Source organism: Sylvia atricapilla, chromosome 11, assembly GCF_009819655.1.
Source record: "Sylvia atricapilla isolate bSylAtr1 chromosome 11, bSylAtr1.pri, whole genome shotgun sequence".
NCBI classification, from domain to species: Eukaryota; Metazoa; Chordata; class Aves; order Passeriformes; family Sylviidae; genus Sylvia; species Sylvia atricapilla.
In genome coordinates this window covers 6,139,787-6,153,370 of record NC_089150.1, presented here as the reverse complement: position 1 = coordinate 6,153,370, position 13,584 = coordinate 6,139,787, and the positions used below count along the sequence as shown (strand labels likewise).

The following is a 13,584-nucleotide window of genomic DNA, read 5'->3' as shown; positions in this document are numbered from 1 at the left end:
TTGCTTGGGCTGATTTAAATACAATCAGCACAAACCCTCCCGCTTCAGACAAAGCTCGAATTAAGGCTGCTGTAGCTGCTGGGATCTGCAGTGTAAATGCTGAGTGTGAAGCGAGGCTAAAGGCAGGGAGAAGTCACATGCCTGGCCTTCATGTAGTGTCAGCTTACAGATCTGGCCAGGCTCACCAGAGAAAAAGGAAAGCTGTAATACAGCAAACCTATTAAACCAGCACCTGTTATAGGCATCAAAAATAAAATCGAGCTTCTAAAGAGGGGCTCTGCACCTCGGGCAGGGCTCTATTAATATGCCAGCACATTTTCAAAATTAGCGTACGAGGGAGATCACAGGACTAGAAAGAGAGAGACTTAAAAAGTTCAGGGTTTGGTTAGTATTTCCATCCTGACAAAGTATGGAAGAAACCAAACGCTGGAGCCAGAAAGAGTTATGGGGTTTGCTACTGAAGGACAGGCAAGGTTTGGTGTCAGAGACTGGCCCTGCAGAGGGAGGGGGATCAAAGGCAGCATAACCAGAGATGGATCACACACACTGTGACTAACACACGCCTGGAACTACCTGCCCTCCTCCTCCTCAGCCCACAGGAGATGGAGATCCAGCACTGCTCCTTCTAGAAGCACTGAAGATCAAAGACATGGGTTCCTAAGCTTCCACCTAAAATGATTCGCTATTTGATTTTAGCCTGTCACTCGCCACACAAACACAAAAAAAATTAAATAAAATCATGGTTTCGGAGTAGGGTGCAATGCCTGGGTAATTTTCCTAACAAGGCAAGAAGAGTAACTGATAATCTGGAAGATGAATTTGTGTTTATGACAGCAGTAACATAAATGTTTCTGGTTTTCCTGCTCACCTTCTTACACTTAATAACCAAAGATCTCCTAAGCAATTTTTATTAACATATGGGAAGAAGGGGAAGAATATCACTGGGACCTGCACATCAGCTTTGACTCAAAGTTCAAACAACTTATCAGTGTAGAACTTCTTACATGGTTTTTAACATTTTACTCACAAATTTTACTTCCAAAGACTTATTTCAAAAAGCCTTTTCTTCTCTCCTGTAACTTGTGAAATGTCTTGGAGTTGAGTGAAGCCATCCCTGCAGCTGAAGATGAAGTAAACATGCAGGTGACACGCTGGAAGTCTGTGTCACGCCATCCTCCAGCTCTTCACATGAGACCTTCCCAGAAAAACTGAACTGCCTGGATGTGCATGAGCCCTCACACTTCCCAAGTGCTCTGGAAAGCCCCACTAGTTGTCTGACACTTTGCCCTGTCATATCAGCCTTTCCAGAATAATCCATGAGGCACAAGATTTTGTACTGTCACAAGAATGTGTATTTTTATCCAACGCAAAAACGGTATTTGGATATGGGAACTGCCCCACTGTCCTTTCAGAGAAAGGCTGATGGGTTGCTGTTTGGACAGGAAGCAAGGATGCATGGAAGCAGCCCCCACTTTTCTCAGATGCTCTGAATCACTCCTTCCCTGAGGAATCCTGGCGGATTCCCAGGCTGTCACAGATACAGCTCTGTTTGTTCAGGTGCTGGCTGCACACACAACAAGAGCAGAGCAGTGGCAGGCCAGGCAGCCACTGCTTTTTAGGGTCAGCCACACAAAACAAGCCAACCTAAGAAACCAAAAAACAGCACCCTCAAAAAAGCCCCAAAAAAAAAAAAAAAAAAAAAAAAAAAACCACAAAATCCCAAACCACTGAAAAAAGCCACTTGCGTATTTTTTTATGGATATCTGAATTTTCCCTTAAAGGTTTATATGCTCTAAGACCGTAAGTCAGGTCTTCCCTCTCCCTAGCACTCCTTCAGAAAAAGGCCTAAGATGCAGTAAACAAATTCCATGAGCATTTTACACTGTTTTTCACTTAAAATCATATATAGGAATAATGCAGGAACAAGCTGATGGATCTATTCCATTCTGCTAACTACAGCAGAAAATCTGAAGACAGTTTCTTCATCTGCTGTACATCAGCTTCAAAACAGATATATTCCAGGGGGCTTTTATTTATCAGGTCATGTTCTCACCCTGTTTTGTGGTTTAGAATGAGAATCACGAAGCAAACTACCCCCAGCTACATACAGCTGGGATAAGACAGGGGGGTGATAAAACAACCTGGGTTTTGGAGGTTTTTTGAAGATGGAGGGGATGGAAAAAAAAATGCAACCTTTCACAGTGAAGCTACTGTGTCTCTGTTCCAGGTCACGGATGTTTGGAGGCAGAAATCAGTCTGGGAGATGAGATTTGCTAATTCACCCCTTTGGGCCTGGGAGCAGCTGCCACCTGCAGAGGGCTGTGCTGTGAACTCTCTTCCCACAAGCAAACTCTTACTCACCCACTGCAGTCAAGAGGGCTATTCATGTGAGCCCAGTGTGACCCAGGGGCTATGTTTTCACCGTCTGTTAAAGGTTACTCTGGGGCCACTCACAGGACCAAGCTCATCTGCCTCTCCCACTGACGGACTGCAAACACTGACCCTGTGCACTCCCCGTGGCCCCAGAGCATCCTTGTGCCCCGGGTACCCAACCATGGGCAGATGTTATCCTGCTGCCAGGCACACTCACAGCTCTTCCATAAGGCAGAGCATTCTCTTTAGAATCTTTCATAGCAGCTGGACACAAGCAAAGGCCTGGATCTGATGAACAATCATTAGTAGGTTTTGTTGGGTTAAGTATGAACTGCATGAAGGAAAGCCTTTTTTCTATTGTACCCAAAACCACCACATGCCCGGTGAGATACAGATTCTCTTTGAATATTTCTGCACTAGCACTGTTTATGTAAACTTTCTGACTTCTTGCATGACCTTATGCTGTGTGCTAGATCCACTGAGGTAAGTCATGTCATTTTTTGAAGCTCTCTCCCTCACTTTGATCTGCACTTCCTTTCACTGGACTTTGACTTGCCACCATATGATTTTGGGTATTTTTTGCAACATACAACTTCCTAAGCCTTCAGCATTTCATTTCATTAAGAGAACAAAATGTGTGGGACGGGCAGGATTAGAAGTTAGTCATCTTTAAAACAGAGGCTGTCTTATCTCTTCAGCAGATTACACAACCTGCTATGACATCAAAGCAAATTAAGAGTCCTGAAGACAAGACAGTCTCTGTTATGGGCACAATCCCCCCCATCAGCAACTGGGTGGCTCTAAGAGGACCAGCTCTCTTCTGGTTACACTGGATGTTTCATCAAGATTGTGCTCTGCAGCAGCTTTTAAAGTGATGTATTCACAAAGGGCACAGATCCATTAAACAGGCATTGCAAAGCATCTCTCATTGTCTGGCACAGCTTCTCTATAACAAGCCTCCCTGAACTTTCCTGAACTCAGTACCAGAGCACAACCTCATGGCCCCAAACCATGTCAGTGATTATCTGCAGAGCCCTGAGTGCATCCCTCAATGGAGGATGCACCTGCAGGGGTTGGGGCCAGGTATCTTCAGCAGGGGCTGCCCAACCTGTGATGCAGTTTGGCCAAAGGCACAAGAGAAGGACAGGATCTCTAAGCCTCTGAGCACCATCACTGCTGGTTTTGAAAGGGGCAGTCTGCAAGCACTCAGAGCTGTACTAGCCTTTCACCCCCTTCTCCAGTTCTCTGTCCAAACCACTGCTCCTGTCACTTCTCACATTCCCTGACCTCCATCTGGAGCAAGCACTGAAAAAGGCTGCAAAGGACGGGAGAGCCTCTTCTGAGTGCTGAACTCTGCTAAGGAGGAGAATTGTCCTATGGGAATAGAAGGAAAAGAGTCATATAAGGTAAATGGCAGTTTTCATACAAGAATGCAGGAAACCACAGGGCTCTGCACCAGCTGTCTGAATGGGGTCATGAAGCTCAGCAGAGCCTCTTTGAAGGAAGGGCTCCATCAGTATTTGAAAGGGGTCATTCAGTTGCTGGCAGATGACAGTCAGGTCAGTGTTTCCATGTTCCACATCTCGTATCTTTGGTCTGCTACTCTCTTGCTCTGCCACTGGCTTTTCCTCTTGTGCTTCTCCCTCAAGGGCTTTCTTCTGCCGCTGATACATGCCAGCCAAAATCAATTTTCTGTCACAAATTAAATGTGCAAGCAACTCCTTGAAGCCAGGAAAGAGGCCAGCTTCACCCTACCAGTTTGCTGCTCTGATGAGTTCCTGCTCTCCACAGCCCCACACCTGCACAGTGCCCTTGTCAGGGCTGCTGCCAAACTCCTCACCTTATCACTGGCCTCAGAGATGGGTCAGGTTTGTGATAAGGAAGAACAGACATCTAAAAATCAGATCCAGCCCAGATGTCAACTGAACTAGCACAGAGCAGGGGCTGGAGCAAAGACAGCAGCTTCCTTTCATTTCACTGCGTGCAAGTTTTACGCTTCTAATCATCAAGGATGGCATTTTCATTTGAAAGCCAAGAAGGTCCAAAAGCACAGGGCATGAAAGCACTGTTATCCTTAAATCCTGATTCTGATTTTAGTTTCTCTCTGTGTAATACATGATCAAAGTAAATAAGATCCATCGCAGCCTAGAGAGTGCATGTGTTTTGTGGGTGGTTTTGTTTTGCTTTTGTCTCTCCATGGGAGTGAGGAGGGGAAAATAACACAAGCAGAGAAGCAATTCAAGTGCAAACCATAATGCTGCAATTTTAATCCAAATTAAAACTGCAAGCAGACTTCTTGATAGCACACACTGTGTGTGTCTCTAAGCCACAGTGTGACACAGGGGGTTTCCACCTTTGATAAGAAAACAGGTGGATTTAACAACCCTGATGATAAGGGAGGTAAAGAAAGGACAATACACTTGAATTCATCTTCCAGACCACCAAACCCTCTGTCTCATGGAACTTGCAGCAGAAGCTGCTAAAAGACCTGCCTCTTGAAAAAGGCAGCATTTGAAGAAACACATTTTGACTGGCCAGTCAAACTCCTGTTAACACTTGAGAGATGTAGATAGGCTGGCGTTCTGTCTGCTCCAACATGACACACACTTGTGCTCTGTTGAAAGGGCTTATCTGTCTTGTCAGCAAGGTCACAGGAACAGGGATTGCCTCTGGGCAGACTTCACTGAGCTCTGCTCACACTGCTCAGCCTGCAAGAAGGAATAGCCCCAGTGTGGAAAAGCAGTTAGCAAAGAAAAGAGCTGCTCTTCACAAGACCAGGCACTCTGTTTACTAATGGAGCTCATCAAGTAGGAAAGGTGGCTCTGGGAAACCTCAGAATAAGGTGTCAAAACATCCAGGGAAAAGTAAATTTGGGGTTTAGATTAGAACTGCCTCTGTGCAAAGGCAGACTGGCTGTTCAAGCTTCCCTGGTAAAGATCTTGTAAAGTCAAGTGTAAGCATTCACCAACACTTAAGCCAATAAGTTTTTCAAGCTTCTTTAGTAAGACCATTTACTTCTTCAGTTCCTCCTATTTTGAAAAAGATGACTGCTCTCTCAAGAAAACAACCTTGAGGGCAAAAAATATCTTGGTAAGATCACCAAAAGGTGTTCCTTTTCCAGGGCACCTGAGGGTTTACAGAAAGTCCAATCCCTTGGCCTCATTGCTTATACTAATCACCACCCTGTTCAGCTACTGCTTGCACAGTGCGTGATCTGCAGTAGATGGACTGGACAGGAAATGATATTTAATTCTAAAATCCATAAACCATTTTATAGACCCTTTCTTTTGTCATCAACTCTTAATTCTACCTCTCCCCAACTCACTTTTATCTGCTCAGATCTGACCACTAACACAGTTGCCTTTTCACTCAGGCAGCCCTGCACTCCTGTTTCATTTTCCAGCTACCTTTGCTATTTTCCCTGATGTGCAATTGAACATTAAATGGTTTGACAGGCAGAACGTGTACTCACCCAACCACTTATTCCCAATCAATATTCATGTGGAATTCCTGTTAACAAGCAGGAGTTATGCACACAAACGTAAGGGAGGGTGGCCTCTCAAGTGATCACTTCAGATCACTCACATCTGAAGGTGTGACAGATCACTTTCTCATCTATCTTAACCAGCAATCACATTTTCCACACTGCACACCCCCCAGCAGGGCTGCTTTTGCAAGATAATCACTTTTGACATGATCTCTATTGTTCGCTTCTGCAATTAATTGGGCAATTTGACATGGGTTAAAAATAAGAGAAAATCCAACACATAGCTGGCTTTTATTCAGTTAGAAATGAGCTTTCTATGGACTTTTTTGCTAATCTCTTACAACCTGCACATAGAAGGATCACATTCAAATGAACATTTTCTTTACCTACTATTCCTAATGGTGCCAGTGTTTTATGCCACCCAACTTAACCCCCAAAATTCTACCTCCACCCCTGTTCTTACTCCTCTCTGGGCATCTATTTCATGCTCTGAGCAAGCACCAGGATACAGCCAGGTTAACTGAGGACTAACTGGTCAGTCTCAGTAGGGAACTGGGAACACAAACTGAGAGCTTCCTGATATTGTGCAATTTTGTTAAAAAACTGAATTGGCCAAGCTTTCAGAGAAGAAAGTGGAGAGAGAATTTCACCCTGAAATAATTCAACTTGCTTTTACTGTAGCTTCAATTTCACTTTTACTCACCTCTGAACAAACTTAATTGCCATTGCCAGCAGTTTTTAGGCAGGAAACTCCAATATGTTAAAAAAACTTTCAGCTCAGCAAGTTATTTATATTTAAAATCTGCTTGGTCTGTGAAGAGTAACAAAGGAATTGCTTTTGTAGACGTGTGCTTTATTTGCCATACGCCATTAAATGAGACAGTCAATCTACCACAGATATTAATAGTAGCAAGTTTGGGCTATTCTAAGGCTCAAATATGAAACTATTTTTCATACTGACCTTAACAAAAGATCACGGCTGCAAATGACCCTAATAACTGATGTAGGCTTGATCTGGAGAGGGACAGAACTTGGAAATCACTTTGTGCATTGCAGATAAAATACATAAAACCTGCCCTTGGAGATGCTTTATATCCAGGAGCTCCATCTGCCCTGAGGTAGATGCTCTCCAGCTCGGATCCCACAGGACCACAGGTGCCCTCTCCTTCCTCCAGACACAAACTAACCCAGCACGGTCTGCAAAGCAGCACATGGATGCCAGAGCAGAGCTGGCCTTGCTCAAACCAATTCTCTACTCACTGAAGAAGCTGCCACGGCTGCACAAAATGCTTATCCTTGTTATTAAACACAGAATAGAGCAGCCTCCAGGGCTAACTGATATTTCATGAGCTGCCACCAACTTTCACTACCTTTATCCTCTGGCCAATTTTTACACTCTGCTGTATGTGCCCAGATTACTTTCTGATGCTCTTTTGTTGAGTCTGATAACTGTGTGCTTTACTGCTGTTGCTTTTCTGGAAGAAATGATTACTCATTTCCCTGGAATAGCCTCAGATCCTTTGCCATTTCCATGCACTCATGTTATATCTAAAAGCTCAAAGAGGACATGCAAATGATTAGAACAGTTCCAACAGCCCAAAAGAAAAGTCAAAACAGCATCTCTTCTGGTGCTTGGGAGCACATGATTAATGAGAGTTTCCTCCACTGAGAAAGGCTCCTGCAGTCTTTGGCCCCAAAAACTTGCAGACTTTACACAGCAGAGCCTTAACATGAACTCTGAGCAAAACAAACCTGAGAGGTGGGTTTCAGAATATCTCGTGCCTGTACATTGCTGCACACTGAACAGCCTGACTGTCAGCATTCTTTTAATTTTCCCTTTCCATATTAATATATTTCACATTCAAACCCAGAAGCTCAGCAGTATAGCCTGTAGTATGGACCAAACTCCTAAAAAGCAGCTTCCTCCTCCTCCAAAGGGAACTGCCTAAGCAAACACAGGAGAACTGGCCCCCGCAGACATTACACGTGTAGGTGATGCAAACAGGGGCTGGGGTCGATCTGCTCCCACTTATGTACCCACACAGCCTACACCACTTTGCCTTAGCTCCCAGAGAAAGTTTTCTTTGGGCCAGTAAGGAGGAAGAGTGGCAGGCAGCGTGGTTTTCTGAGCTGCCCCAGGCACGTCCTGCACACAGGCAAGAGCCTGCTGACTTCAACCAGACCCCGCCTGAGTCATCTGCATTTTGTGCTTAGGAGCACAAAACCTCTCCCTGCGACCCAGATGGAATTAACAGAGTAGTCTCCTTATTTCTAATTGTTAGATCATCCCTTTTTAACTCCAGCAAAGATGACTTGCAGATTAAACCCCTTGGGGGTCAAGGCAGTTGTTCTGTTTGTACAGCAATTAGCACAGCAGGATCCCAGGCCACAAATGGCCTCCAAGGCTACGTCTGTCCTGTCTGTGTTAGCTCAGACCTCATTCCTCCTGCAAGCCAAACTCCCCAGCTCTCAACACCGCCTACACACAGAGGTTTGACTCTGGCCTAGCCAGGAACACAAAGTGAGCTCACACCTCGTGTAGGGACCAGCTCAGGCTTGAGCTGTGCTCTGCACAGATGGCAGCAGCTTTGGGCTCTTCCCTCTCACAGGGGTCACCCTGAGAGGCTGCCATGGACACAGCTGCAGTTCAGCTTATCTTTTATCTTAACTTGATAAAAAAAAAAAAAAAAAAAGATAAAGTGAAGTCACAGACCTCAACCCCACCACCCCAGCTCCTGGGAAATCCTGCAAAAAGGAAAAGTGCATTTCTGAGATCCCACTCAGAGCAGCAGAGCACAAACTGCTTGCGGTGTTTCGGTTCACAAAGCAAGACACCTTTGTCCTGGGTGGAAGCAAAACAGCAGCTCAAAGGACCACATGGGTTTTCAGAAAGAGTCTCTGCAAACCCATCTGACAACACAAGTGAAGCAGTTCAAACAGCACTAAAATAACAGCAGCTTTCCCAAGCCTTCACAGTGAAAGAATGAGGCAACAGCTCAATACTGTGATCCTGATTCTGTCACATTATGGACCTCCAACACCAGTCAATTTTAATCTAGTAGAAAAGGTCTAACGAGAGTCAAAGAAAATCAAAGTTAGACAAGAAACAAGGGTCACAATCTTAACAGTGTGGCTAATTTAACCAGAATCATAATGAAATTCCCAGCACTAAAGAGGAAAAGCTCTGCAAGAAACCATGCCAGTCAAATGGAAGAGGCTGGCTGAAGTCTTTGACCTGTCTTACTTAACATCCAGCTGGAACAGCATAGAGTACCCTCCTTCCACGAGGATCATGCTGCCCCAACCAGCACCTGAGCTCATCAGCCCTTTTCCAAGCAGCCCTAGCATGTTCCCTGTCATTCCCAGTTTCCAAATCTCCATGTATTTAGTTTTCAAATTTTACAAGATATATTTTGCCTGGGGCACAGTAGATCACTTACCCTTCTCCTATTAGCTCTCTGTTTAATTACAGTTCAATGTGAATTGATCTTTACATTAATGAGTCTGTAAAGAAGATTGATTTTCTTCAAGAGACTTTTCTGCTCAGTTTGGCAGCAGAGTAGTCTTATTGATTTCACTTTCCCAAGTAAATACACTGCAGTGTCACTGCATCTTCTTGTGAATCAGCTAATCCTATTTCACACCCTTTTGCTCTAAAAATCCCTGCTCTGAGTTCCTTGTTGTCTATGCTTATGCAGGGCAAGATGATGGGGCTAAAGCATCTCAAATAGCTCTCTGCCTGTTGCTAACACAGAGCTGACTGCTGTGGGTCACTGTCCCCTTTGTTCCTAAGTGGCTGGAGGCTTAAAAGACTTCCAGTGAAAGAAATGAAAGTTATTTTTGAGTGCTTAATCTGTTAAATTCCTCAGTTCCCAGCCAGCTAAGGATGTGGCAGACCAGGCTTGCCCCCAAGGTCTGGTTAGCACTCTCCACTGAGCCCTCCAGCTGCCCAGCAGCCTGTGTCAGAGGATGCTGACTGAATCGGGCTTGGAGCCAGGGCAGGATCCACCTCCATCATCCTTGTCCAAATGCCCCAAACCCCTCCAGGATGCAGCTACCCACATGCAGGTACATGCAGCAGCAGAGAAGACAGGCCCCAGAGTAAGGGCTGAGCTTGTGCCTGCTCAGGGGTTTGTAGGAAACCCATAAAAACAGAGCAGTGCAGGGCTGATTGCAGCTGCTTTACCCTGGCAAGCCTGAGAGTTCTTCCCTGCAAGTTAGTGAGGAAGTTGGATATAAACAGACTAAGTTCTGCAAATAAATGGTTTCTTCCATCATCCCTTTCCCCACTAGATCAGGTAACAGGGTCTTCTGGAGAGCCTTCAGAGTTAACACACTGTAGCTGCACTGGGATGGGAAATCCTCAGCCAAGGGCATGTCAGTGAAAACATCCTGCCATCAACTCCCAAATGTCCGAGTCTAGGAACTGTAACTAAATTACAAATGCTGTGGGAATTTCAGGCAAGGTTCTCCTCTCAGCTATTCCAATGTCATTTCGGAATGAATCCAGATTCAGTCTCTCCCCTTCCCAGCTGAATTTTCCAGCTTTTGTTTGCACTAACAGATGTTTGCATTTAATGTCTGTCTTTATTTGGTAACCCCTACATAGATTATTTTTCCCTTCTGTTCTATTAAAAGCCTTATCAAGTCCCTTATGTTCGCTCTTGCTGAAATGAACGACTTTGGCAATATTTTCAACGTGCAAGGCAAACAAACTGATTCTTCGAGGAATAACTAAACTGAACCAAACTTCATGGCAGTATATTAGGACAAAGCATTTTTGGTACATATGTTATGTCTGCATCTATCTGCAGCCTGGGACATCCAAAGGCTTGCAGAGAGCTTTGAGAATTCTCTCTTCAACAGATTCTCACATGCTGCCATAAATACTTAACTGGCCTGTGGTCCTCACACGTATGGAATCAGGCAAGTTTTGGGTGATGGATATAGGTATGGAAAGCCCAAAAGCAGAGAACACAAAGCAAAGCTCATTTAAAAAAAAAAACAAAAAAACACCAAAAAACAAAAAAACACACCCAAAAAAGCAAAACAAACAAACACACGCCTTATAGGACATTTTAGTTCAGCAGCATTCTTTCTGCCAGCCCCAAAAGGAGAAAAAGTGTGTTCTCCTGTTTAGGAAGGGTAAGGAGATGAAGGAACTCATTCAGAACGGCTGTTCTGAGTGACAAATATACAACCCTTGCTTTTATAATACATTAACAGTCCTTTGGAAATACTTAACCACATGCAATATACAAAATCTGCTTCAGAGGTTTGTGAGGTAAACACACTTCACACATTTCTAAACACTGAAAAAAAAAAGGAAATGTATTTATTTTTCTTTAGTATTAAGAATGCACTGTAACACTATACACTTAAACATAAACCAGTTTCTCAGTACACAAGTCTTCATTATGAGTCTTCACCCCGGGTTTGGTTTGGCAGCCTCCCCAATTATTACTTCACAGATTGGAAGGCCAGAAGAAACCAGTATGACAATATAATCTGGTTCCTTACATCACACAAGGCTAAATAACTTTACCCACCAATTTGCCTATCAAGCCCATTTAGCTAGGGTTGAGCTAAAGGACCATCTTTTAGGAAGCCAACCAATTGATTAAAGACTCCCAAGGATGGAGAAAACTTCACTTCCTCAGCAAATCATTCCAATATGAGTCAGCAACATCGATTGAATTAGGTACTTTAAAGCATCTTTCAGGTTATTTTTATCTCTGATGAAAATTAAAAGGAAATGCAAGGGGGTAAAGAAGTGGCATTCTCTAATTCAAGCTAAACAAAGAGACCCTTCTTGCACAAGTATGACAGCAGCATTACAAATCCTGCTATCAGAGTTATTTATGTGTAGCAGCTGAGGAGAGCAATTCAGATTTCTGGAAAGTGATACTAAGCAGGTTTGTTCAGAACACCATCCTTTTATCATTTGGCTTTGTAGCTTCTCCTTCCTTCTGCACCACTGAAATTTCAGAGGAGCTGTAAATCTACTGCCTTCCACCAGTCATTATTCCTCCTCTTCAAACTGCTTATTTCATTTCAGGAATAAAAAACCCCAAAGCTCCAGCAATTTGGTTCTTTGCCAACGGCTAAATTAATAGCAAAAATAACAACAGGGGCTTGTGGAACTCAGAGCATTTATAGACTTCATGAGAAAGAGAAGCCGATCTGGGGGGCCTAAAATTATATCCCTGGATGGCAAATTCTAGGCAAGCTTTCCATCCATAAATCAGATTTCTGGAGGTCTTTTTCAAACCTTGGTGCACAGCACAAATGTGGCAGCACAGTCAGTCAGCAGGTCAAGGCTGTCTCAAAGTCAGAGCCTTTTGAGCAAGAGAGGCCAATCAGCTGGTGGTGTGGTCACAGGCATTTTCCAGCCCAACAAGTACCAAATCCATGGAAAAACACAGATGGACTTTGCTGGAGTCCCTATTAGCTATAAACACTTCCCAGGAACCTGGGAGGTATCATGCATACCTCAGCAGAATTCCTTCTCAGTGCACATTACAAGCAGACACATGCAAAAATAATTTTAGAAATCCACACTCTTGAGGTACTAAATAGTTTGGTATTTTAATATTTTATTCCCATCGGATGCGCCATCGACCCAAGAGCCTTGGTGGCTGGTACACAAGGGCTCTCAGTGTCTAATGGGGCATCTAAACAACCAAAGTTAGGAACTTCAAACCTTCTGCAGATCAGACTTTACAATCACTGCTCCCTCAAAAGAAAGTGTTAAAATCAAGTTGTAAGAGACCATAAAAACAGGTCTGGAATGAGTTCCCTAAAAGATTAAGATATGAATAGTCTCTGGCTTTATGAGGAAAGAAGAAATGATCAGAACAGGGACAGGGGAAAAAAAGGCACAATAAAGAAAAGGTAAAATTTAATAGCACAAGTATGACCTAATGGTTAAGACAGATGAGAAAAAAGAAGTTTTATTCAACCTGTGGAATTCAGTGACGTAAATTACCACTGACCATAAGCACAACACATAACCTCACACTAATCACACTACTCCACATGAAGTTTCTTAATTAAGGTGTCAACAAGCCAAAAAACCCCACAATCTGGAGTCAGCAGGAATGAGTGTGACACCCACGAAACTGTGAGAGGCAGCTAAACCCACCCCGGAGAGAGCCCAGAGGCAGAGGAGGTGGCAGTGACTTACAGGTGCAGGGAGAGGACGCTGGAAGCAGCAGATCCCAGGGAGGGGATGGCAGTCAGCTCGTTGTTGTCCAGGCGCCTGCAACAAACACAAATCAAGGGTTGAAGCCAAGCAGTGCCCAAGGAGAAGGGGAGGGCTGACACTGGGGCAGGAGCCTCCATCATCTCAAGGGGTTTGTCTGGACCTCTGATGCCCACACTTTACTCTTTTAATACATGAGACCCACCATCACTGGTTCTACCTGTCTTTATACAAGAGCAAGGCTTTTTTTTCCCTTTTGCCACCCATCCCCTAAAGAGCCAGGCAGCAAAGCATTGTGCCACAGCCCTGCACTAGCCTGCGTTTCCAGAGTCATCTCTGAGAGAGGAGATTTTTGCACCTTGTGTGCCACTGCCTCAGGACAGGAATTTGGAATTTAACCCCTTCCCAAGCCTCCACAGCAGGTCAGGGTCTGGGGGTACCACCGAGTGGCATCTCCTCCACAGCAGGACCAGCTCTGGAAATCCCACAGGGATGTCCCCACAGTGCTGGGCACAGCAAT

At 44.4% G+C, this 13,584-nt stretch overlaps 1 protein-coding gene across 1 annotated transcript in view; it reads right to left on the bottom strand.

Annotated features, from left to right (window-relative positions):
- Positions 1 to 13,584, bottom strand: part of LRIG1 (leucine rich repeats and immunoglobulin like domains 1) — a 93,043-nt gene that overhangs the window by 39,255 nt on the left and 40,204 nt on the right. The window contains 1 exon segment of the mRNA XM_066327216.1: positions 13,047 to 13,121. Within this exon segment, the coding sequence (XP_066183313.1) occupies positions 13,047 to 13,121 (75 nt within the window).